This window comes from Desmodus rotundus, chromosome 2 (assembly GCF_022682495.2).
Source record: "Desmodus rotundus isolate HL8 chromosome 2, HLdesRot8A.1, whole genome shotgun sequence".
Taxonomy (NCBI): domain Eukaryota; kingdom Metazoa; phylum Chordata; class Mammalia; order Chiroptera; family Phyllostomidae; genus Desmodus; species Desmodus rotundus.
In genome coordinates this window covers 35867311-35895235 of record NC_071388.1, presented here as the reverse complement: position 1 = coordinate 35895235, position 27925 = coordinate 35867311, and the positions used below count along the sequence as shown (strand labels likewise).

Genomic DNA, 27925 nt, shown 5'->3' with positions numbered 1-27925 from the left:
ACCTAAGTTACTCTATCTTCAATGATTTGAAAGAGACATACCAATGGAGCACAGTGCTTCTTATTTGGAAAAGTTAAATATTGCAAGTAAGTAGAAATCGGAGAGTGGTCAAATCTCACTATCTCTTCCCGCCTGTCACTCCCTGCTGAACTCACTCTTTAAAAATGATTTCGTTCATTTGTTTGTTTCTTTGGTTTCCTCATTTGCTTGCAAAGTGGTAGCAAAAAGCAACTAGATTAATAGGGAAAGAACTCTATGTTAGTCCCAGAACAAGAAGAAGGAGAAGAACCTGCCACTTGACTGCCAAGTTCCACAGGCAGCCTGGGTTAGAGATACAGAAGCAATGGCCCATCCTGCTGGAAAGCAGTAAGTGTCCACTTGAAATCGAACTGACTGCTTCACCTATAATTAAGCTCTGGAGACTTTTGAAGTTTTAGTCAATTTCTCTGTCTCCCTCTCTCCTTGTCACTCTCTTATGATCTCTCTCTCTCTCTCTCTACCCCTCCCTCCTCCCTCCCTTCCTTCTTACTACAATGTGCAACTTGATGTCATTATACTCAGTTTACAGAAATGGGTGTGTTCCCGTCACCTCTGGTCAGTGGGAACATAAACACCATAAGTACGAGTATGTTTTATGTCTTATTCACTGGGTTGTCTCTAGCCCAGTACTCAGTAGGCCCCCAATGAACATCTGCTAGATAAATACAGGCATGAGTAAATGCACTGGTTTTAAAAGGTGTCTCAAATAAGTCTTGTGATGGTAAGCTAGCAGTGTTATATTTAAATTGGAATATAAATTTGATTAAAAACAATACAAACCCTTATATTGGAAAGTTGAGGTGACTCCTTTCCACATAACAGTGTATAGCTTTGGTGTTGCATCTTACTCCCTAGTACTTTTTTATACAGATAGATAAAGTGCTCATATTTTATTTGATTAAAATATAATTAAACACTTTAAACCAAGAGAAATAGATATTATAGGAGTTTAGGTTTTCTACTTAAAATAAGACAAGGTAGAATGAAGGCTTGCATCTGGATCGTGTGTTATGACAAGCAGCAGCTGACTCAGGCTGAGCAGTGGTGTACGAGAGAGATGCAGAAAAAGTCTGCAAGGTCCTTGGCCGAGAGAAGAACACAAAGGAAGCCACACAGAGCAAGAGTCCGTGACTTTTGACGTCTTTATCCTGACTGCCCCACTGAACTAAAATAAATATTTTCTCCCTCTACTGTTTGCCCACATAAAATAGCAACACATATTTTAAAACGGTTAAATTCCAATATGCCACCTAGACATAACTAAGGCAGCTATTAATAAGGGAATATCTGATGTGTTTTGTCAAATTACAAAAGTTATCAGGCTAATAAATTAGAGTTTTTAAATCTAGGTAGAAGCCTGAACTACAATATTGGTACAATCTGATCTTACAAGTTGTTCCCTACAGAATAGAGTTAATACGATGAAACCAAGTGAAGAAATAGAGAGAAAACGCCCACACTTATTTTATTTTTATTGAAAGTAAAAACCACCTGCACACATTTTTGTTCAAAGAAAAATATTCAGTTTCATTTTTCTCTCACAGACAGAAATGTACTCCATAGAAATAAAACTACTTCTTTTGTTTCTTGTTCTAGCAGAATTTGATTTGCATATTTTGAGACATGTTAAGGTGCTCTCTGTGATTTAGAGAGTTTCTAAAAAGGTAATTTGATCTCAAATCATAGTTTTCTTTTTTTTTATTTCTAAAATTGAAAGCTGCATACCCTTCTGAGAAGTGAGCCATGAGAGAATGACATTAGCTGCCTTGTATTAGATAATAAAAAAATTCCACAGGGGACGAGTTACATATTATGACATTGTGAATATAAGGCTCATTTGGATTTAATTCATTACTACATCATGTTGCACAGGAAAGCAATTTTTAAGCAATAGAAGTGCACTTCATTTGTAAAGGACCCAGCTATAACACACAATCAGTTATTGAAGACAGAAACTGATTTCCCAAATCAGGCATATAAAATTTAATATATTTGCTTCAGTTATAATGAAACAAAAGGGAACTTCCATGCCATTTTTTTCCCCATAAGAATGACACTTTGTAAAATTTGGAAAGTACATTTTTGCCTGGGGAGTTGACTACATTTTGATGCCACAATCTAATAAGTTGAAGAAAATGATTAGGTATCTTTAAAAATTATGTGAAATGCATGTGGGACACAGAGAATATAAATTCAAATTCTATCTTTCCATAAATTTTATATCATTATATTAAAATAAAATCTGAAATTTATTAATTAATAAAATAAGGTTAAAGATGGGCATCAGCATTTTAAATCTGCATCAATGTTTCATGTTACTATATTTGATCCCGACATCTGAATAAACTATTCTATATTAAAAATAAAAACAAAAATAATAGCCAAACTATGTTGGCTTATTTATGTTCCCTAAATTTGCATGTATGTTTAGTTAGGGTTCACCAGAGACACGAAACTAACTGGAAGTATATGCAGAGTCAGAGAAATTTATTTTAAGGAGTTGGCTCATACAATTGGAGTCTTGGTAAGTTCAAAATCTGTAGGCTAGGCCAGTAGGCTGGACACCCAGAGAAGAAATGCAGCTCAAGTTCAAAGGCAGTCTGCTGGTAGAATTCCCTTTTCCTCCTTCAAATGACTGAATGAAACCCACCCACATAATGGAAGATAATTCCTTTACTAAAAGTCTATGGATTACAATCCTAATCTCATTTATAAAAGATCTTCCCGAAACACCTAGAATAATGTTTGACCAAACATTTGTGCATTGTGGCCTAGCAGTTGATACATAAAATTAACTATCACACTGTGGTTATAGATAAGTGTCTCAAATTTGGAAAATAAAATCACCTCCCTATTCTCTGATAGTTTCCCAGGATGCCCAGTGGGGAGAAAGTGTTTATCATCCATTTTTAGGTATCTGAATTATCAGCCAATTTTAGTTTTAGCAGCTAGAAACATCCATTTCAACTGACTGTAATAAAGCACTTAATTTTATTTCATAAATATTGCATAAATAATCAAATTTCACATATATTTTAATTTAAATTTATTCTGTAAGCCACCCTATGAGAATATGGAATTAATACTTTAAGCTTCAATATTCAAATATCTTGCTTAATTTCTAAGACACACATTGAGATTTTCAAATTGCAAGTCTCAAAAGGTCTTGTATGCCATTTAAATCTTGATTTCATTGACATTGAAAGGAACATGAAAGAGAAAAGTGTGTAATCAGTTCCTAATCTTTCCATGTTTAAGTTATACTTTACTCAATGTGATCATTACCAACTCTTCTATTGAAAGAGTGTTGGGAAATCAAGTGAAACCACAGAAAACTGATACACTTAATCCTCAAAATAAAAGCTTTGTTTTCCCTTGTACTACATCTGACTGATCTTGTCCCTTTTTGGGGAATGAATAAGATCAAGAAGTGAATGGATGAAAAGCATGTTCTACTCAATGCCACACAAGATGTAAGAAAAAATTTTAACAAGCCTTAAAGTTGAACAACTTTCAGGATAGGCAGGCAGTAAACACAGATGACCCTACTATATATGATGGAAATATTACATTGACCATAGAACATAGTATCTGCAACAGAGTAATCTAAAAATATAAAATGCATCCCTCCCACTAAGACTTCAAACAAATCAAATTTAAAAAACTAAGGCTTTCTGCATTTTGATTCTTAACAATTCTTAACAACTTAGTCCTGATGTTTTTACATCAGATAGATTCAGTGAAAATAATTAAGGGAAAGCAATGTGCCATGGCCAGTGTGGCTCAGTTGGTTGAAGAGTCATCCCATAAACCCAAAGGTTCTAGGCTTGATCCCCAGTCAGGTGAGGGCACGAACTTAGGTTGTGGGTTTGGTTCCTGGCTGGGGTACATAGGGGAGGCAACCAATCCATGTCTCTTTCACATTGATCTCACTCTCTTTCTACCCCCCTTCTCTCCCTTCCTCTCTCAGTAAATGCAGTGAAAAAAAGAAAAACAAATGACTTACTAGGAAAGTACATACACTAATCTTAGTATATAACCTTCAGGATAAAATAATTTCTGTGTTAATGTGAGGGGTGGAGGTATAGGGACAAAGGGAGAGAATGAGAGAGAGAAAGAGAGTACATTCTTTAAATTTCCTTGGTTATTGAGAAGGAAGAAAGCAAGTCAAGCCTTGGGGGAGAGCTGAACCTAAACTGAAACAACCTCTTCCTGAAATGGCAGGGCATGAAAAGACCTGTGATGGGATCTACTCTGTACCTCCATAAACCTACGATCATGGAAATATCCATTTGTGAAATTTTTACTTTCATGTTTTCTGTATGGAAAGGGAATACTAAATAGGTTAAATAGAATATCATTAAAGATGAAATGTAGTAGACATTCAGCACATGTTTACACAAGGAAAAGAAAATCCTCTACCTTCAAAATCAACTTTCTTAGTACATGCTATGAGAATGCAGATAAAGTATGTTCAAAAATCAAATGTCTGATATACATGTAATATATTATGTATGACTTTAATTTCAAATTTCAATAATATACATGAATAACTAGAAGTATACCAGTGCTCTTAGATTTACAATGGGGTTACATCCTGAAAGTCCATCATAAGTTGAAAATATTATAAGTGGAAAATGCATTTACTGCACCTAACCTACTGAGAATCATAGCTTAGCTTAGACTACCTCAAACACACTGAGAACATTTATTTTACCCTACAGTTAAGCAAAATCATCTTACTGCTCCTGCCCAGCACCATGAGACAGTATTTTAAAATACATTGCTAGCATGCAAGTGAATTAAAATTCAAATTTTGCAGTATTCTTCCTAATGTATATGTATTGCTTTTGCACCATCATAAAGACAAAAATATTCTAAGTCAAACCATTGTAAGTTGGGGGCCATCTGAACATTCTTTTTCTTTTAAAAATAATTGATAATCTACATGGAAGTGAAGGCTTTATCAAGAAGGTCTGCATTCTGGGTTCATTCTATCTCTTAGTGAAGATTTACTTAGTTTCTGCATACTATCACACTCAAGTGCCTTGTCAGACTCAGTCCTCCTTCTCCACTGCAAAGTAGGAAGTGATTCATGCCAATAGAAAGAGAGAAAATGAAGTATTGAGAGTTGCAAGGGAAGAGTAAGAGAACTCAACTGGTGGGAGGACAAAGAGCATCATGGAGGAGTAAGCACCTGAGTCAGGCCTCAAAGGTTGCACAGTATTTGAACAGGTCAGGATTGAGAAGGTCATTGCAGTCAAAGGGCCCTCCATCATCAATCCTTATTCATCCTGTTGTTGGGTTCTGATCTTCTCTGGCCAAATGCCTAAGAATTGGAAGGGCTAAGTTCTCATCTGTGAGTTGATCCAGTCAGCTAAGCGAATTAATGTCATTCTGCACAACACTGAGAAACCCTAGGTGAAGCAGCTGTTTTATCTAAAAGCTAAAGCAATAAAATACTATGCATAATTAAATAAATCTTATCCTATATATTTCTTTTGTGATTAAATTCAAGACAATGTCCATTTGTTATCTGGAGATATCAATGATAGAATAGATAATTACTTCCTTTAGGAACCATCACTCCATTACTGTCAAATTTATTCTATTATTATTTGCATAAATTGAATTATGTGCCCTTTTGCTGTATATTTATATCTTCTTCTCCAATTAAAATGCCAGTTGCTTCATTGCCTTCTTCATTACTCCCGAACTTCCTACTCTCAAAAAACATGAAGGGTAGAGAAAATAGAGATGAAAAATAAATACATAAGACAGAGGAAGAACGGAAAGATGGTTATGAAGTACAGCTGGAGACTGGAGAAGAACAGTCGTTGATGGCATCACCATCATCAAGCCTCACATCTGTATAAAATTGTAACAGAAAAAATACACTTCTGTGGTATCAGAGGAGAAAAAAATATTTATATTAAATGAGTCCTTCTAGTGTTCTGATAAATATAAAACAGTCCATGTGCCTCCAGGAACCCATGAACTCCTCAGCTTGCTTCTCTCTAAGCCATCATGCCCATGCCTTCTCATTAAGACGGGAGAGAATGTGTAGTTGTCAGCTTTCTTGAATAAGATGCTAGATGGTTGTATATTCCTTGGTAAAATGAGCATCACAGTTCTTGAATAGAATAAAGTAAACAAGAGTCATAGATGGGGAATAGAAGGAGGAAAGGAATGAAGAGACTGAGCACAGGAGAGACAATAATTCTACAAGGAAGCACGTCTAGTGTCTGGGTTAAAAGAACAGGGCAGAGGAGCATAACACTGTTTACTTTCTTATGTCAAGGGATGGTAAATTAGAGCAGGTAAGCAAAGATTTAATTACATTTAGAGCAAATTATATGTTTTATTTCTAGGTAGTTTGAACAGAGACTTCCTTCCTTCAGGTGACCAACTTAGTTTAAGAAGAATCATAAAAACATAGTAGACGCTAACAAGTAGGGTCCCCAGATTTTGGCCTCCTTGGCAGGATAGGGTAGCCTTTAGTCTAGGGTTCTTGCTGCAGTTATTTGGCCTGGTAAAAGTAGGGGTGTGCCCTTTACAGAGGGGAGAAATCCATCCTGCCATGTAAATAAAACTAATTCTTATGAGGTAATCCAGAATGGGGAAAACATAGGACAAGAATGTGATCCAGTATAGAGATAACAGTACAAATCCTTTGGTGCACTTCTAATCAATTAGTGAAAGCTTCCAAAAGTGCTTGGTTGAGAAGGATTCTGTGGCAAGATCTGAACACAGTGAAAAAGAGTGCTAGGATTAGCATAGACATGAAGGGAACATAAAACGGGAAGCAGCACAAAGTATGAAGCAAATTTGTCATTCCTTTAGTTTCATGTCATTAAAGCCAGGTAACCTAACTAAATAGTGCCAATGGCAAGGTTTCATTGGAACTGCAAAGTGTACCACTCAAGTTATACACGTGACTATGAAATATACTTCCATTGCTAAAAGGAAGTGAAGGGGAGGAAGCAGAGAAAAAAGAAATAAAAGAGGAAAAGAGCTAGAAGAAGAAAACAATCCTTAAAAGCATTATTTCAGAAAGAACACAAAATAAATTTGATTTGAGAATTCATTTCAATTAATTTTTAAGTAATTATTAAAATATGCCCCTATCTAAAACAATATTGAATATTGTTTAGATTTCCATATAAGGTTTCATTCATCAAGGTCCTGATAAAGATAATTTATAGCATTTCCTAAACTTTTTAAAGAGTTAAATACTAGATATGAAAATATGCTGTTTTTAATGTTGATAAAGACCACTTTACAGTATAACTTCACTCATGCTTCACTGCCATACCAAACCAGATAGTGACTAAAATTTTAATTTCTCCTGTCCAAATAAAGTAGACAATTAAACATAGATAAATATCTAGAGATTTTGTTGTATTATTTTATTTACTTTAACAAATAAAATGTGCTTTCTAAATAAAATCCAGAAAGATGGATTACCACACACAAAGTGGCAGATTATTTTACTATTACATTATTTTTTTTTCTGAGTCTGTAAAGGCCATGAGAAAGAACCTATCAAAGTCATGAGGAACATACTTTAAAAAGTAGTTCATACAAATGGACAGTAATCGGGGGGGTGGGAGGGGATAATGGGGGGGAAAAGATGAAGGGTTTTCAGGAACAACTATAAAGGACACATGGACAAAACCAAGGCGGGGAGTGGAATCAGGGGAGGGAGGTGGGGATGGCTGGGATGGAGGGGCGTGGTGAGGGGAAAAGGCAGACAACTGTACTTGAACAACAACAAAATAAAATAATGAAAAAAAAAGTAGTTCATACATGCAGAAAGAAAAACAAATGGTCAATTAATATATAAAGGTTTGCTAACATCATCTTTGGCCAATCAAAACAAACAATAATGAGAACCTGAAAGGCTAATGGCCCTACAAGGCACTTTAGCAATACAAATTGTACAACTAAACAAATTCTAACTTCCTGAATTTGTGATATGTTTCCAGGAATTTATCAGAAGGGAACAATTCAATAAGCACACAAAGACAATATATAAGAATATTTGGAGAGACAACCTAAATGTCTATTTATAAGGAACAAGTTAAATTCATGATGTCTATACAGTGGAATACCAACAGTATGTTTATTTAATGATTTAAACTATATTTATTAGTTTTAAAAATGGTTCTAATGATATTGTAAGTGAAAATAATTCTAAAGTAGATATCAAAGCAATATACACAGCATAATACAGTTTTCCTGATTGACAGGCAAATATAGAAAGAAAGTGCTAAAAGAAGGTGGTAGAATTATGGGTGTTAGAGTTACTTTATTCTCTGTAACTTTCTGTATGGATTGTACTTTTAAGTAAGAAAAATAGTAATGCCCTTCCCATTAAAAAATAAGATACCATATTGATCATAATTAGGGTCTAACACACATTCTCCTTTTCTTCTCACTATTTTCATAGCATGTACAGCTGTCAAAAGGCAATATATTCCTGCATTCAAATTATACTTAACCTCATTGGTTCATCCACTTCAAATACTTTATTATTATAATGTTCTATTTGCTAACAAATATTGATGTTTTCAACATACTTTACTCTGTTCAGAAATGTGTTTATGGTGGAAAGAAGGGGAAGGGATTAGTCAAAGAACATATATGAATAACCCATGGACATGGACAGATAATGGTGCAGGGGTTGACTGTGGGAGTGGGGGGTGGGCTGGGAGGAGGGCAAAGGGGAAAATTAGGGACAACTATAATAGAATAATCAAGAACAAAAAATTCCTTTTCAAAAAACGTGCTATGATCTTTAGTGTACATACACACATATACACACACACATAAGTGTCATTCATTTAACAATATAAAGGATTGGTGACTTTATCATACAATAGTAATTAAACATTTGGCCTGTCTCATTTAATTCCTTTCAAGTTAAAGAGCTCTCTCTATAGTCTTAGTTAAGTCTGTTTTATACAAGGTGACCAGCATTCCAACTGGCCAAAGCTGTTTAGACTAGGGATAAGCATTTGACAGAGCCACAAATATCCCTCACTCTACAAAGGATAATAATCATATTTCTTTCTTGGGAAGAGGAATTGGACAAATATATATTGGGCCATACATACAGCAGCTGGTATCAGAAAGAGAAACAACAAGGCAAACAAAAAGTAGTGCAGATGGAAAGAGAGCTAAGTCGCCTTGGTTGTTCAACATGTACATGAAAATCAGAGGACTATGGCTCTGAAGGTCCTTGAAGCTGATTGTCTACAGATGCCGTATCTTGAAACCCAATCAGTTAGAAGTAAATTTCACACCATAAACTTTGATAAATCTTGACCAAGGAAAGAATTCTATTATAACATCTGGAAGTTATTTTCAGAAAGAATGTGAGTCAAGAAAAGCTCCAAAATTCTCACAAATACCTACCATTTTGAAGAAAGATGGATAAACATGGTGAGTAGATAGTCTAGGAAAAGCAAAGGCTAAACCCTAGAGATTAAAAGCCCCTAGCCATTTTCAAAGGAAAATAAAATAAAATAAAAAATTTTAAAAAAATCAAATTAATAATTATTATTTATAGATTATTTTGTGAGGCTACTTTCCTGTTTTGAGGCTTACAGTAAACATAAATTATTAAGTATTTACTATTTAAAGCCACCAAAAGCATACATTAAATAAGTCCTATGTTTTTAATGTTTTTTTATTGTTAAAGTACAGTTGTCTCCCTTTGTCTCCCTTTTTCTCCCCGTGATGTCCCCTGCCCCACCCATACCTGCCTCCCACCCTCAAACTTACCCCCTTTGACTTTGTCCATGTGTCCTTTATACATGTTCCTTGATGGCCCATCCCCTATTTTCCCCCATTATCCTTCTTCTCCCTCCCCTCTGGTTACTATAAATTTGTTCTTTATTTAAATGTCTCTGGTTATATTTTGCTTGCTTGTTTTGTTGGTTAGGTTCCACTAACAGGTGAGATCATATGGTATTTATCTTTCACCACCTGGCTCATTTACTTAGCATATATTGAATCATAAACAACCATGAATAGCCACAGCAATTTTGAGAAAGAGGAACAAAGTAAGAGGGATCAAAATACCTGATATCAAACTATATTACGAGGCCACGTAGTCGAAATGTCTGGTACTAGCATAAGAACAGACCCATAGATCAATGGAACCAAATGGAGAGCCCAGAAATAAACTCATGTCTCTATGGTGAATTAATATTCAACAAAGGGTGCAGAAGCATAAAATAGAGTAAAAATAGCCTCTTCAACAAATGATGTTGGGAAAGCTGGACAACAAAATGAAACTCGATCACCAACTTACACCATACACAAAAATAAACTCAAGGTGGATAAAAGACTTAAATATAAGTCCCAATACCATAAAAAGTCCCAGAGGAGAACATAGGCATGGAAATCTCAGATATTCCATTCACCAATATTCTCACCGATATGTCCCCTTGAGCAAGAAATAAAAAGGATATATTAAATAAATGGGATTTCATCAAAATAAAAAACTTTTGCACGGCTAAAGAAAACATCAGGAAAATGAAAAGAGAAACAACCATATGGGAAAATACACTTACCAATGATAGACAAGGGTTTGGTCTCCAAAATATTTAAAGTACTGATATGACTCCACTCCAGGAAGACAAACAACTCAATTTAAAAAAAAAAAAAAATGGGCAAAGGTCTTGAATAGACATTTCTCCAAGGAAGACATACAGAGGGCCCAGAGACATATGAAAGGATGCCCAGCATCACTAGCCATCAGAGAGATGCAAATTAAAACCACAGTGAGATACCACTTCACACTGGTCAGAATGGCCATCATAATCAAAGCAACAAAACAACAAAAGCTAGCGAGGTTGTGAAGAAAGGGGAACCCCAGTGCACTGTTGATGGGAATGCAAAGTGGTACAACCACTGTGGAAAACAGTATGGAATTTCCTCAGAAAACTAAAAATGGAACTGCCTTTTGACTCAGCAATTCCACTGCTGGGATTATACTCTAAAGTGATCTGTGTCATTTTAGAGTCAGAACTTTGAACTGTCTTCCACTTTTTAACTATGTCTAGATTGGGAAGTCTGGAGTCAAATACGGAAAAAGAATCAGTTTTTATTTGCTTTCTGTTTCTACAATCCCTCAGAGCTCCTGACACTGCCAAGATTGAAATGGAGACTTGGAAATAGAGAAAATGGGAGCACAGTGTTCTGATTTGATACTCTTGTGAAGTAGGATGATGCTCTCTGAATCTCGCAGGAGTCGTTAGCTGAATTTTCATCAGCAACTAACCAGTGCAAGTCTTACCACTTAGATTTCTTATTGGGAGTAAAATGCTCTACATGAATTGGTATCAAGTTTTTCAAAGTAGTTTTACTGAGCCTTTTTTCTGCAGGACTTTAGGCTTCCTCCTTGAGAAAAGATTGAGACTTTCAACACCACTAGTAGATCTCTCCAAAAATCCTGTTTTTTCACTCTGTTTCTTAGATTCCTCCTATCTCTCATAGGCTATAACTGGGTGATCATCTCAGGGTTCTATCCTTTTTTAAAAAATTCAAGTTCTGCATGCTGAACCTAATTTGAAATTATTATGAATTGTCTTCAACTGAGACATCAACTTTCACATTTTTACAGTATCTTGCTAGACATGAGTTTTTATTTATTTAAAAACAGAACATTGCATATGCTGTGGGTATCATACAATTATATAATAGAAAATAGTATTTTATAATTATATTACAAATAAGAATTATATTCATAAATTTTTGAATATAATTACATGAAAAATCAAGATAGGAAGCAACATAATTTTCAAATTTATAACATGTGAGCAATTAAACACAGGTCTGTTTCTCACTTATCTATGCATTTATTTCCTCCCTTAGAGAAATACTTATTTCATGCTTGTTAGACAACAGAAGTCTAATGGAGATAAACCAGATTTGATCTAGTCCTTCATGGAATCTGTAGCCTAATCTATTAAAAAATGTATTTTATATTTCACAACTCTTAGGATGTTTTGCAAGAGCTAACATAGCTTTAGAGCATGGGCAGAAATGGAGATCCACTAAAAAAAATGAAGGATAGCAATTGATGAACAAAATAGTTGGCCATGGAAAGCCAAAGCTGATCATAAATTGATGGAAAATTACAGTAGGAACTTGTTATGACAGTTAATGTTCGATGACTTAGTAAATGCAAGAAGTCATAGTTAGGCATGCGGTTATCATGGCTATTTGAGAGTAATTGTTTTTGGATGAGGAAATGTTTTTTTTGAGAAAGTTACTCTAAACATATTTGTACCAAACCTATTTTTAAGGAAAAAATCTATTATTGCAATAGGGAAAAAACTGACTATTTGACATAATTTTGAATCTGTGTCCAGCCACTAAATACTGCCTGGAAGTATAACAGTCAGTGGTTAGGTTTTTGTAGCTAGAACTGAAATATATATGTTGTTGATGTTTGAGTTTAAGAGGAGCGTATAAGCCTTACTGTCATGCAACTCTTAATCTAAGAACAATAATGATTTTTAATTTAATTATCCATTTTAAACTTAAAACAAACATCCTATATGAGAACAGGGCATGAGTCAATTTTTAAAGATAACTATAATAGTGAAGAAAAATAAGTAAAGCAAAAAAGCCAAGGAATATAAGGAGAGAAAATGACGTTGTTGGCTAGTTAGTACATGGAATGAATGCATGCTATTAAGTTCCTTATTATTTCAATACAAATTTGACTCTGAACTTGCTAAAAGCCAAAGTAAACGGAAGCAGGCTAGGTTGTGAGACTCACTATGTCCATAAATTAAAAACTAAGAAGTTTCTCAGTAAAAACATAATTATTCTTAAAATTAAGAAGACTTTAAATCCACCAATCCTTTTCTAGAAGATACTTTTAGTGTATAATGAATGTCCACAATGCAGTTACAGTTGACACAATTTCATAGGGTTCTGTTCTCTGTCTCTCTGTCTGTCCCTCTCTCTTTTAATATCATCCTTGCTCCCTATGTTATACAGACCTCTTGCCCAGATAAGCTGAGCCCACCAGGATGAGTTTTACAGGCTCTGAGTCAGCAGCCTTCCTGCTGGGTTCAGCCAATTGGACAACAGTGGGACACTGTGGGGCAGGAGGATGATGGGAGAAGCTGTGGTTTTTCCTATTCTCTCTCTGTCTTCAGTGGTGTCTCTGGATGAGGCTACACACTATTCCCTCCACCCCCAACCCCCACATGCTTATACTTATGAATGCAGAATGTTCCAATTTCCGCCAAGTTATTCTGAATCTTTGTCCCTCCAGCCTAGGTTTAGTAATGGCTTCATTTTGTTGTTAATCTCTGGGCTACCTCAGTGTCCCCAGATTAGCTTCTCAGTTTTTCATCACTGGTAGATTAATTGTCCTACTTAAATTCCCTCTGCTTTACATATTCAGTGAGTTTTCTCTTGTCCTGGTTGGATCCTGATGCATAGAATCACTCATTATAAGACAATGGCTATCTTTCAGCTCAATTCAATATAAACAATTTTACATTAAGAAATACCATGGGAAGTGTGATTGTTTGCATATTACATGGTAAAGAATGCTTATACCACAGTGGGTATCAGACGCAGAAGAGTGTAGAAAACAAATTCCTACTAGTAACTCAGACACGATCCTCTGGAAGAGAACTATAACTCACCAATATCAATACAAGCGATATTTCAGCACATAGATTAAACCATGCATTTTCAGTGGACATGCTCCCTAGGTAATCCCTAGAAATGAACACATGCCAACATCTTGGCTGTAATAAGTCATGTAACCCAGAAAGAATATCCTGGAAAGCAGTAATCCTCTTCTTCATCCACCTACAAATAACATCTGTATGATTCATCTGGAACTGTCTCTTCTCAGCAAATACAGAAAATACGTGTGGAAACCAATATCTAATCATCCCCTTCCAGTTCCTCACTTCACTAAACAGGTAAACTAAGGAACATTTTACAACAACATATATGACAATAATATATCAAACAATAAAACGTTCAAGTTACCACTGATTATGTGACATCAACGAAGCTTTTCCGAAGAGCTCAGATTAAAGCCTGATAAATAATATTGTCTTATCATTAATGTAAAGGTCAACACATTGTGGCGAAGCAAGTCATATGCAAACTTGAAGAGAGATGAGTTTTTAGAATTGCCTGATATCTAGAACCCAGTATGTTTCAATACAAATGTGTTCATTGGGAAGCTCAGGGAAGCTCAGGGAAGCAGGAGACCGAAGACTACCAGTGCTCATTTTAGCTCCTGACGATAGCAAGCTTTTACTTCTGCCCATAAATCAGGTTTGCTTTATTCTGAGGTCATTAAAAATTCAATCCTATGGCTAATGCCTTAGTTTTTATTACATGAATATCCAGCAGTCTTTGTATCTAAATTTGGCTTACTTGGGCTTCCCAAGACGGAAAAAATGCACTGACTCACATGTTTTAGTCTTCATAGTAGTCATTGTTCTTATTATAAATTAATAAAACAGAATCATAAATTTGTATTACTGTATCATAAATCTGAAAATATGAACCCCCTGTGAAGAGTGTGCTGGTAAGTTATGTCTCTCGGTTTGCAAGATTATCTTTGAACTATGGCAAAATTACCTGCTCAATACTCACTGAAACATCTTTCCCAGGTAAAACCTCCCACCAACATCCATTTTTTCTCTACCTACCTGAAAGTTTTCTTAATATCTTCTGCTTGGATTGTCTTGAGAATCTCTTGGTATAACTGATGATCAAGGGTTCCTGAAGAAGTAGCATTTGAAGGGCAATTCTCATGTGCATAATAGCCTATCAAAATGCCAAAAATAAATAAAATGATGGCTGTGCAAAGTATTTTTAAAAGGCAGCAAAAGTTGCAGTGGTTGCTCTTTGGTGCAGATCTTGTGTAATGGGTAGCATAGTCAGCGTCTTCTTCAAGTCGCTGGAACCTGCCTTTTGGTGAAGTTGCTGGTTGAATGCAATCAAGATTGAGGTCCACAGTCTCTGAATTCTCCAGGTTCTGGTTCTCAGCACTATCTAGCTGGAACTGATCAAAACCAGGCTCCTCCAGTTCCTTTTCCATGTCCCACTCTAAGTCAAGGGCAGTGGCTTGAAGGTCATCATTGTCTAAGTACTGTGAATGTCCTGGAGCTCTTTGGTCTGCATTGACCTTTCGATAGGCCATCTTTTTACCTGTGAAAATGAGAGAAGTAGAGTCCTTAAAATAAACAACAAAGAAAACCTCCATGGTGAAAACAAAACAATACACCATATTATGTGTCCATAAAATTTCAGTGATTATAATCAGCAGAAATGCATTGTCCCTATAGAAAAATCACATATAAGTTAATTATGTTTTTCTATTGATGTTATTATAGGAAAAGAAGATACTTGGTGGAAAAGTTTATGAGAACTCAATACACACACATACATGCACACACACTATTAACCTTTGAAGTCAGGAGAATAGGTCACAAATGCACAGTTGTATTGAGGATAATGTATTACAAGGGAGGAAAAATTTAAGCTTACTCATTTTCACAATCACTTCTAAGGGGAAAAAAAGGGCAGAAGCAATAAAACTCCTATTTGGTAGGTTAAGGGAAAAAAATAAAAGACCCTGGGATAATACACTGCAAGAGCTAATTTTAAAATAAAATTCAGAATAAGAATAGGCAGAACAACTAAATGAAGTAGCAACTCTACAGAAATACAAGCAAGATACGGTACATTGCATAGTTGTGAGAAATCAGAAGGACTGTAAAACATTAAGGCTACCCCAGACGACCAAGATAATTCCATGGAATTAATGACATGAATTGGCCTAACTCATTCAACTTTAAATAAAACTCTGGGCTGGCATCCATCCAAAAAAGGAAGCCTTTTGCCAGGCTAGGAGAGTTTGGTTTCATAACCTTGCTATAGCAATGGCAGATGGAGGTTTTCCTCCCCCACAGTTTTGGATGACTGTTTGCTGTATCCTGCAGTGTGGTATTAGGATAACTAGGCTAATTAACTACAAGTGGTCTTCAGTCTGTATTCAGTAACCCACTGGTATGTTATGGTTGCAGATTAAGAGTATTTATAACTAAATTTTCTGTGTATTAGATATGTCACCCCAGCTGGAATTTAAGGTCCCTCACTATGTTTTATGGTTTTTCTATGTGCCCCACTGTGGGTAAAGAACAGAGCTCACCTGACAACTCACTAGCCAATTGCCTAGCAGCTAGTTGACGACAAATGAAGTCTAATGAAAAAGATACAAACAGGGACTTCATAAAGGAGAGTGGAGTTATGCAGAGCTCAATCCTGGCTGGCAGAAGCTCATATGAATTAAAATGTTCTGAATGCTTTAAAAAGTTCAAACATAACCAAATAGTTTGTCATTCTAACTAAATTCTCATCTACTACCCTACAAACTAGGATCTACACTTGCCTGGAGTTGAGTCAATAAGGTGAGAATCTACTGTATGGCAGGTACTGGAATAGGCTTCTAGTCCTCAGGAAAGGAATAATCCAATCAGAGAGACAAATAAATAAAAACTAAGTCAAAATTTAAAAAATGTAGAATCTGATTGATTCTACAGAGAAAATGGGAAAGGGTTTCCCAAGTGACCTCTAAGGTACTTTTGACAAAAGAGAAGTTAACTAGGGCAGACCAGCAGCAGTGTGGGTGGAGGACATCCCAGCAGGGGGGAACCTATAAGCATGCAGAACAGTGAGAATGCATGGTGTGTGGATCTGAAAAACCCTGAGTACTATGATGTAGCTAAAGATGCAGCACATGGGCCAGAAATTTGGCGGGGGGGGAGTAAGGAATGTGATCTTGGACAAAGGGTTTAATTCTCTGCAACTCAGAATATTCATCTGTGAAATGGGCATGATAATAATATAAACCTCATAATGTTGTCACTAGGATTAAATGAGAGAGTGAACCTAACACAACCATTGAATGCTGCATGGGTCAAAAAAAATTTCTAGTAGTAGAGGAGGGAGAACTGTGAAGGATTGTTGTAAGAAATAAGTTTGATAATGCAGAAAAAATATATAATTCTGTGACATTGTTCAGAAAAGGAGGAGGTTGTCTAATACTCATGTACACTTCCCATACACACACACACACACACACACACGTAAAATAGTTATTAGCTTGTTTGATTTTTTAAACATTTAGTCTATATGTAGAGACTAAAATATTTTTTAAAAACACCACATGACATGTCAACTGTTATCATGCCAGTATTTATTTGCTACTATATATGAGAGGACAGCCTCAGAAATGATTCTGCAGACCCTTTCTTCATCCTTCTCCCTTCCTGCCCCCTTTCCTGCCCTGATTCCCTTCTACTTGGCCTAGTTTCCAAAATGATTCAAGAAAATGAAACATTTGAATTCTGTCTTTGGTCGCATCAAGACAAGTAGAGAAAGGGAATAACATATGGAGGTAGTGATACTATTCAGATTGGTTAGGGGATGTTGGAATATTTGATGGGTGAAGAATCCAAATCATACTTGGTTAAAAAGAAAAAGGAGGAGGAGGAAGAAGGGAAGGGGAGGTAGAAGACAGAGGAAACCTCAGGGACTACTTCCCTTAGAGAGTTCTTAGAGAACTTAGAGAGTTCTACAACTCTCTAAGGTTTATGATTCAAACCCTGCCATATTCTAGAAGTGGAAACTGAGTTCTAAAATTAAGTGATTCTGTTAAGGCTAAGAAAGTGATATTTGGGTACTCACTTTTCAAGGCAACAGCACTTTTATGATTTATTTATTTATTTATTTAATTTGCACAGCACTTTTATAAAAATATAAGACTGAAAAGTCAGTGGTAAACTTTTAAATACTTAAATATCCCAAAATTCAAAGTATTTTAACATACATTATAAAATACTGCAATTTCTTAGCACCAGTCATTTTTTTCCTGTTTGGCTTAAACATCAGTAAATCCCTGCTATCTTGACATAATATTATAATATTTACTTTTTTGACTGTTCAGTTCATGCATTATTGATTAATTTACTTAAATGCTACCCCAATGGTTTCTTTTTTAAGATTTTTCCCTCTCATTTTAATGAATCAACGTCTCTTTCTCAAAAGCATTTTCAAAGATTTAATTATAGAACGTAGTTTATGTTGAAGGAAGACTTGACCCATAGGAGCTACTACTAAAATGTGAGATCTCTAATTCTGATCTCTAGTACAAACATTCAAAGTCATTTCTCTACAAATCACTTAGAAACCAACTGCAATGACGAGGCAGAGTTTTCCTCTCCACCCTGACAATAGGCATCCCATCACATGCACATCAGCAATTTAACGCCTTTCAAACATCAGTCACAGCCATCAATTAAAATGTAATGCAGATACAGATATTAACTCCTCATTATGATAGATAGCTGCCTGACATCCTTACTACCACTTTGAACTCATTACACATTGATAAATATTCACTAAATTCTGTATTCCAGGAAAGCAGTATCTGGGTCAAAGGCAGATGGAGACACTTAATGTAACAGAGTCCAAAGTATTTCAGGAAAATTACCATGGAAATAAGTATTGATAACATGTACACTGAAGGTGTATATATATATGTGTGTGTGTATATGTATATATATATATATATATACATATACACACACATACACACATACACTTAAAATATACACATATATATTCACATACATATATCCATTCATTTAAATTATCTTGCTTTAAGGACAATAGGATAGCTTTTGCAAAAATATAACATAAAAATCTCTGCCCTCACATTTTGTTTCATGTAATCAATCTATCCAAAATGAAATTCTCAAAAATAACACTGATTAATAATCTACTAAGTTAATAAAACTTTGATAACATTTATTATTGAGTCAGAACAAATTATCCTCCAGGTCGCATAAAGAACACAGTTTTCTCTAAAATACCTATGCCCTGTGAGACTAGGAAAGGATACATCACATTTCTTTTACCAGAACATTTCAATTCCCAAGTGCAATGAAAATATATTCTAAAAAGAGATCCAGCAAAACCAGCATGCCTAAGATATCGTGTTTTATGCCAGTTGACCTTCATATATTTCCTATTGCTGACGCAAAAGATTCATTTAATTTATACTGTCATATTACTTTACAGCTATTCCACAGGAGTAATTAAAAAAAAAAAGACTTTAGAACCCTCAACATGAATCTTTCTCTGTAAGATATGTACTTTTGTGTAGGCCAGGTCATAGAAACTTGCAAGACTTTTTTAAAATAGAAATATCTGAAACATCCTTATGGCCTAAATGGTGCCATTGGTCTTTCTTATAAAGAGAAATTGTTAGAAAAAGTTGAATATGTTTTCATGTTTTATGCATATCGTATTTATTTAAGTTAGATTCCCTCCCAACCAGGCCCATGCCAAAGGCTAAATTGTTTTAAAATTCAGTATACTAAAATATTTCTTTTTTATGTGGAGTCATTCTTCCTTATTTGTAAGGGATCGTTCCAAAGCCTCCAAGGGTTGCCTGAAACATCAAGTAGTATAATACTCTCTATATACTGTTTTTCCTGTACATATGATAATGTTTAATTTTTAAATTAGACACAGTAAAAGATTATAATAATAAACTAGAATAATTATAACACTAGGCTGTAATAAAAGATATGTGAATATATTCTGTCTCTCAAAACTGTTATTTCTGAAAACTGTCCATAAACATCTCCACCCACAAATTTAGTCCCTTTTCAATCTTAACGACACATTTATCATGCACTGTGGTCATAACTTTGCAGTTTTGAAGCGCGATAGAAAAACTAGCATTAATGCATGAAAAACTAGAAGGGGTTTTTTTTCCCCTTCTTCCCAATTTCATGAAAAATTCATTCCTACCAGAGATCTTAGCAACCTCAGCATTTACAATTTTTTTCCTTTTTTAAGTCAAGAGCTTTCACTTTTTCACTTAAAAGAAGCAACTTACAACTTGTCTTTGGCATATCCAAATTGCCAGCATCACTACTCTTACACCTTGGGGCCGAAAATAAGTAAAATAAGGGTCACTTGCACACAAGCACTGAGATAGCAGAGTGGTCGATGTGATGACTGAGAGGCTATTAACCCACTACTAACAGGCAGGGAGCATCTACAGAGCGGAGACGCTGGGCAAAGGGCAGATTCAGTCTTGGACAGGACAAAAGGGACAGCAGGAGATTGCATCACTCCACTCCAAAGGCCACATGGTTTAAAATATTAACTGTTTACTTCTGAAGTTTTCTATTTCATATTTTGAGACTACACTTGTGGGCAGGCGATGGAAACCATGGAAAGTGCAACCGTGAATAAGGGAGGACTACTTTACACTTATCCCTTTTCATATGCAGGAAAACAGTACAAGTTGAACTAAAAGGTTTCTTTTTTCTAGGCTATGACAGGCTTAGATCAATAAAAACATGAACTTGCATTTTTGCTGAGCATGTGATTAGATTAAAAATAAATTGATACTTCTGAATGCTTTTCTTCCACACATTTATACAGGGAGAAACAAAATAAAGTATACAGAAATAAAAGATAAATACTGAAAAAGTTAAATTTTTAACATATAATGTAAAATCTCTGGCTGATATAGATCAAGCCTAACACAATGGATGGCACTTATTTTGGGTAATAAATATATCTTAAACAAAAGTTTCATTTAATAAGTTATTTATTACTAATGCCACTTAGAAATATGATCAGAGCACTATTACTTTCTGGAGGGAATTTAGTACACAATGACTTGACATTATCAATCTCTAAGTCAGTGGACTATAGTCAGACTATCTGGCTCAAATTCTAGCTCTGCTATGTAGTTTAGACCGGTTATTTAATATCTCTATGCTTGGATCCCAAATTTGTAAAATGGAAATAATAAATGAGATAAATTATTGAAGGATCTTATAACAACTTATAACATATTGTAAGTGATTCACTAATAAAGAATCACTCCAATAATTCTATAGAGTTGAGGAAACTTGAAACATTTGGAGTTTACACTTTAAAGAAGCACCTTAATTAAATTAAATTCTGACCGGGAGCTTTAAGTTTCGATAATGAGAACCTGCAGATAATGAGAAATTCAGTGGTGTACTCATGCACTTTTGAGAGTGGGAAGCATCTGTTAATTATTAGCCATTGTTCAGATAGATGAGAGGGAAGTGTGGCTAATGTTATATTAAAAGTTGTTATTGCATTTGACTTACCACTACCAATTTTATACTTGTTATTGCAGAGTTGAGTTTCTTGTTTGTCTATTAAAAAAAAAAAAACAGTGCTTTTTCATAATGCTGAAGAGTTCAGTTTAATAGTTCCAGGAATTAATGATAATTAATCATGAACAGGAGTTATATATGTTTATTATATAAAGACATGTTTGCCATAGGTGGTTGACTCGACTCATTGACTCTGATGATGCCAATAGTATTTTAACTCAAACAGTGTAGATCTTACCTGAATTAGGAATACACCTAACGGTGTTTTGACTTGTACAATTTATTTTACAAATAAAATAAATAAGTGAATCTGGTAGATTAACTTTAAAACATAAGGCAGGTTCTCAATTTCCTATGACAGTTCTATGATCGAATCTTTATTGTATGATGGGAAAAATATTCATATAGCATTTCCTAAAGCTTTGAATGCCAACTCATTTGCTGGTTTGAGCAGATTGATTTGAAGCAAAGGCATTTCTTAGAAATGTCAGTGCATCATCGAAAGGAATTCATTATGCACCTTTGTGCAGCATGCTTTAGATGCGGTACAGTGAACTACATGAATGCCCAGAGGAATTTTTAAATTTAAGTTTAAGAATACTCCTTATAGGCTGAAAACAGTTGACATAAATTTTTCAGTATGAACCTAGTTTATACAAATAAAGTCCATATTTGTGGAATACATTTCTATTGTTGAAAGCTTTAATGGCCTCAATTTGAAAGCAGGGCAAAAGATAAAACTATAAAAACAGTAATTCAGAAGACTCTATTCCCTGACTTAATTTTCCAGTATAATGAGATTTTTTTTCCATTTGGTTTTGTGAAATGGCCCTGGCAATTGCTATAGTGTCTGTAAATGCACTAAGAATTTCTTATTTAATTGCAATGTTGGTGTGTCAACTGCATACAAGAAATGACAATAATTATTTGTTGTTCATGCTTCACTAATTGAATAAAGAGGGTATATAAAGTAAGGGGAAACTATTATCTGTGCTTTATTTTTTAGAAAAAAAATAGTCAATGGGTAATAGTACATTGAATTTAGCAGATAATAAAGCTGGAGAGTGTAAAAGCCACCACTCTGGTACCTGGGTTACCTTGATCGCTAAGTGATATGTAAAAGGTATCTTTATAGGATGCCAAATTAATGAGCTATAAATTGCAAAATACGGTCAAAATCATTTGAGGGAAAATCATTTGATGAAATCCAGTAGGTCTGTGTAAATTTGTTTTATATTGCTTGCATATGTATGACCACCTGGTCGTTCCCTGAGTGGGCTGCCTTGCTTCACGTACCTGCAATTAATTACCTGGGGTAACACACTCTAACTGAATGGTTAGTGGGTCCCACCTGGGTTCCTGCATTTATGGTAATGTTTTTCAATATTAGAATGATATATTTTAATTTATGATTTGGCTCACAGAAGAATTAATTGAAATGAACTAAAACAATGCAGAGTATAATCTGTGTTTCCTAAACAGGTAGTTTGAACACCTAGTATTATTTAGAATATGTATAGTTCAAGTTTAAGTCTCATCAACATCACAAAACTCTTTCTACTTTGCAATGTGTGAACAGTTTTTGTTCCAGAATGTACTTCTTTCCTGGTATTTTTGGTATTCTGATTCTACTGAGACTCTAGAATTGTTTTATGGCCTGGTCATTGTTTCCACTTATAGTAAAATCTCTAGAAATACTGTATTTTCTTATCTCTACAGTATTTACATCCTTTCCACATTCAGAGTATTTAAAGTGGCTTACATTGGAAATGCACATGCACGCGATAAATGAAACCACAAAAATACAACATGCAGAAGAGGGGAGGAGGAAAAGTTCTAACAGTCTAGCTGAAGAAAGCCACTGTAAGTTTTCATGTGGCCCTGAGCTTCTTTGCATTCTGGGCAAAGAAGGGTATCTTCAGGGTCCTCTCAAGCTCCATCAGCCTCCACCTAATCTGTCTGTCTTAGCTGAAGAGTTTGTTTTTAATTTTTTCTGCTCTCTCTTTTTGTAGTTGCAGATATCCATCTTGGGAAGTCACTTTTTTCTATTTAGTCAGAGAAATCCACAAGTCTTCTTATTATCTCTTACACTTAGATTTTGATACATAAAAGTAACAACATTCCCATGTTATGTTATCCAAAATTATATGCTAATAGATAATTTATCAAGCACTTAATAATAGCGGAGGGAGGATCTACTATAAGGTTTGGGCTTTACACACATTATGTCATATAATCAAATAATCATATATGTTAGGTACTGATATTATTCCCAGTTTACAGATGAGGTATCGGAGGCTAATAGGTTAGGTCATTTCCCCAAGTTCTCACAGTGAGTAAATGAAAGTAGGTGGAATATCACAACTGACCTCTCAAATTGCAAAATTTAGACTTTCTAAAAGTCCCCAAATGCTGGCAGGATGTTAACAAATTCAGAGATCTTACTGGTTTATTTATCACTGGTTATGTCACAAATGTGACCACAAGCACCAGGAGTCTCGGCAGATCAATCTGAATGGCCCTGACTTGATCCTTAGATGTCTAAGGGCTGCTCTGATGCAGGACCTAGAAAATCTCTGTTGTTTGCTCTCCACAGAGCCGCGGCAGGCACCACTGTTTCCCAGCATTGTGTTGTCCACTGAGGGCGAACTGCTTCCAAGTACATTGCACTGAGGAAAAGACCACAACCTCTACTTTAGATCTCTTCTGAGCAACACTTTCAACGTCACTCTGTTCTCCTACAGCTAAAGGACAAAGAGCAAAAACAACTCTGCTTAGAACTTGAGAGCTACGATTAACATTCAACATGGCTTCTGACCTGTTTTCAGCTATTAAAAAACCCTTCTGGTCCATCCTATCCTACTCTCTACTATGCATGGTTTACAGTGGCCTGAGAGGGTTTCAAGGGTGACAAGAATTAACACATCAATACAATCACCACTTAGCTCTTTTTTTAAAGTATATTTTATCATGTTATTACAGTTGTCCCACTTTTCCCCCTTTGCCTCCCTCTGCCTGGTACCCCCTTCTCTCCAGCAATCCCCCTTAGTTCATGTCCATGGGTCATGCATATAAGTTCTTTGACTTCTCCATTACCTATACTATTCTTAACATCACCCTATTTTGTACTTACCAGTTATGCCTTTTAATCCCTGCACCTTGTCCTCCATTCTCCTCCTTTCCCCTCCCCCCTCCCCACTGATAACCCTCCATGTGATTTCCATACCTATAATTCTGTTCCTGTTCTGGTTATTTGCTTAAGTTGTTTCTTTCTATTCTTTTTTGGGTTTTTTTTTTTTTAAGGTTCAGCTGTTGATAATTGTGAATTTGTTGCATTTTAATGTTCATAGTTTTGATCTTCTTTTTCCTAAATAAGGTCCTTTAACACTTCATGCAATAATGGTTTGGTATCTGCCCTTCAATTCTAAATGACAGCTTTGCTGAATAGAATAATCTTAGTTGTATGCCCTTGCTTTTCATGACTTTGAATAATTCTTATCAGTCCCTTCTTGCCTGCAAAGTTTCTTTTGAGAAATAAGCTGATAGCCTTATGGGAACTCCTTTGTAGGTAACTTCCTGCTTTTCTCTTGCTGCTTTTATGATTCTCTCTTTATCTTTAACCTTTGGCATTTTAATTATGATATGTCTTGGTGTGGTGCTCTTTGGGTCCAACTTGTTTGGGACTCTCTGTGCTTCCTGGGCTTGTATGTCTATTTCCTTCACTAAATTAGGAAAGTTTTCTTTCATTATTATTTCAAATAAGTTTTCAATTTCTTACTCTTCCTCTTCTCCTTCTGGCATCCCTATAATTCAGATGTTGGCACATTTGGAAATGTCCCAGAGTTTTCTTAAACTCTCCTTTTTAAAAAAAAAATATTGTTTCTTCATTCTGTTTTGGTCGAATGTTTATTTCTTTCTTATGTTCCAAATCATTGATTTGAACTGCGGCTTTCTTCCCTTCACTGTTGGTTCGCTGTAGATTTTTCTTTATTTCATTTAGTGTGACCTTCATTTCTTTCTTTATGTTGCTGTACTCAATGAGTTCTTTGAGCATCCTGATCACCAGTGTTTTGAACTCTGCATCTGACAGGTTGGCTATCTTTGTTTCATTCAGTTCTTTTGGGGGGGGGGGATTGTTCTGTTCAACATCATGGCAACAGCTGGAAGGCGGTGCTAGTTGCATATAGTGAGTGGGTGAAGTGACTGGAAATAGGGCAAGTGCAATGCAAACCCCCAGGAGCCAGGCTGTGGCACAGTCCTCTCTCTGAGCCCTCCCCCAACACAGAGTCTCAAAGCGGTAAAATGTGTTGCCCTGTCCTGGCAAATACCTACAGTTCCACCCCACACAATTCACAGGTGTCTGTTATAGGGAGTCAAAGAAGCCCTACCTAATGCACAGAAATCAACCCAGGGAGGCTGCAAAATTGAGGAGACAAAGAAACATGGCCCACTTGGAGAAGTCCCTTAGCTTGCTAGATATACTGCATTTTTTTATCCTTTCCACCAGCATGAATGATCTTAAATTGCTGCTTTTTGACAATGACTTTTGGATTTCCAGGAAGAGATGAAGCTTTTACCCATATGGGGCCACTAAATCCTCTATTTTTCACATTTTCCAAAGGTATTTTATTGGCTTACTTTTTAAATACCTTTATTCTTCAAATAATATCAACAGGTTTCTACAATTGGAAGTATTTTATTCTAAAGTTTGCATTGCTGCATTTCCTAAAATCTTAACGCAGAAAGACTGTTTGAGGCTCCCAGAGAGGTAATCAATTGAATGCACCCAGAATCTGTGCTTTCATTTTATGAAATCACTCTACTCATTCTTGTTACTTTAGGGTGTCATTAGGGAAAAGTGTTAATATATCATAATACTGCAATTAACTGGTGGGGAAGAAAACAGCCCAGAAAATACATTGGTACAATATGTTTACATCCATTCAAAATTCAGTTAGTAAGAAAATATGTATCACATGAACCGTCACAAACTTATACGGGGTAAATTCTGGAGACCTATAATTTAGCTAAAAATCCAATGGTAAGATCCAAATGTAAACGTTTTACCATTCAAACTATTAGACCATGAGCTAAAGAAAATTAATATTGGTAATGTAACCTAAAATACAATGATAGGAATTCATTATAGTCAATAGTATGGTATAGTCCTTATGAGACAAAGATGATATATATTAATTCACCTAATCTTACGCTAGAAATTAGTGTAAGTGAATTATTATGTTTTCCTAAAGTGTAGGAATGCATTAATGGTAAGAAAACTAAGGATTGTGAAACTTTCATCTGACGACTGATGACAAAATCAACATTGAAATTCTTTTCAAAAATTATCTCAGGTAACAAAGAAATGAGAAACAAATTGCCCAAGATTTTGCTATTCTCTCTTACCTCTAAAATGCTATATTCATAACATATATATTTTTGTAGCTACATAAAGATACATTTTTACAATATTTTCTTTTAGGCTCCCTGCTGATAGAAAAATGAAATTTTATCTGCAAAAAGGTGACAAAATATTATTTTAAAGTACAAAATTCAAGTTCTTTCTATAAGTGACCTCTTTTAAATTATGATAATACTAGAAACTGTTAACCTTTTCAATAAAAGAGAATGTGTTAAATAAGAAAAAACAGAATGAGAAATAATATAGCAACATATTACATCTGTATGACAGTTTGACATTGAGACATCGATTTTATTACAAATTCACATACATGAATAATAATAGTTTTGGGTAAATTAAAGTAACTAAACAACTTACCTAAACCTATACTGGACACTGCTTATGTCATTTATATTTTATTTATGAACATGAATATTATAAAAAATGAAAGACTTCCAGTGGCACATAAAAGTAATGCTGCTATGAAATTAAATGTCAGGCAAGAGGCATGGAAATGCAATATTCACAAAGACATGAAATGTAAAACATATAACAGAACTTTTATATAATTGACACCATTGAATGATAGTGTATCATAATATACACAAAATTGTTAAATTCATCTAGCACTTCAATTTCTAATGTCAAATACTAATACTTTACCAACATGAATTTTAGTTTCTTTTCTCATTTATTTTATTTCTGCCCACAACACATCCTTTATCTTTAAGCCTCCCTTCAGGCTTTCCCATTATTTCAGTTATACTCTTCCATTCTACTTATTTTTCTATAGATGTCTCAGAAATTCATTGAAAATAATAAAATAACTGATCAAAAAGAGTTCATTTTATTCTTTTCTATATATTGAAAATTCTATGTGTTGAATTATAAAGAATCAGTCAATTTTTTAATATTTTAAGTAATGACCTAATGACCAAACCAAACATTATACTTTGTTCTACCATTCCAAATACAACAAATCTTGAGTCTTCAAAACATTCAATAATAGTAAAATTTAACTTAACCTACTGCTTTTAAGTTCTGTCCTCTGATACTCTGTGGGAAGAACTAAAGACCCTTCTCCTCAGCTATTTTGACTGGCGAGACTTCTTATTCCAATCATCCTCCATTAAAAGCAACCTAGATAGAGCCCCAGACAAAATCTCTACATGTCAATCATATCTTAGGAACTGACCATTCTTTTTCTTTATTTTTTAATCCTGTAAATCATTGTTTTTTAATA

General features: G+C 35.0%; 1 protein-coding gene across 9 annotated transcripts in view; it reads right to left on the bottom strand.

Annotated features, from left to right (window-relative positions):
* NAALADL2 (N-acetylated alpha-linked acidic dipeptidase like 2) overlaps positions 1-27925 on the bottom strand; it is a 1136857-nt gene that overhangs the window by 634781 nt on the left and 474151 nt on the right. For 6 of the 9 annotated variants that reach the window (XM_053918088.1, XM_053918087.1, XM_053918089.1 and 3 more), the window contains one exon: positions 14751-15252. In XM_053918088.1, the coding sequence (XP_053774063.1) occupies positions 14751-15244 (494 nt within the window). In that variant the 5' untranslated portion in view covers positions 15245-15252. Of the gene's footprint in view, positions 1-14750; positions 15253-21272; positions 21321-27925 lie in introns of all 9 variants that reach the window. The other 3 variants (XM_045198092.2, XM_053918085.2, XM_053918086.1) reach the window with 1 other exon arrangement.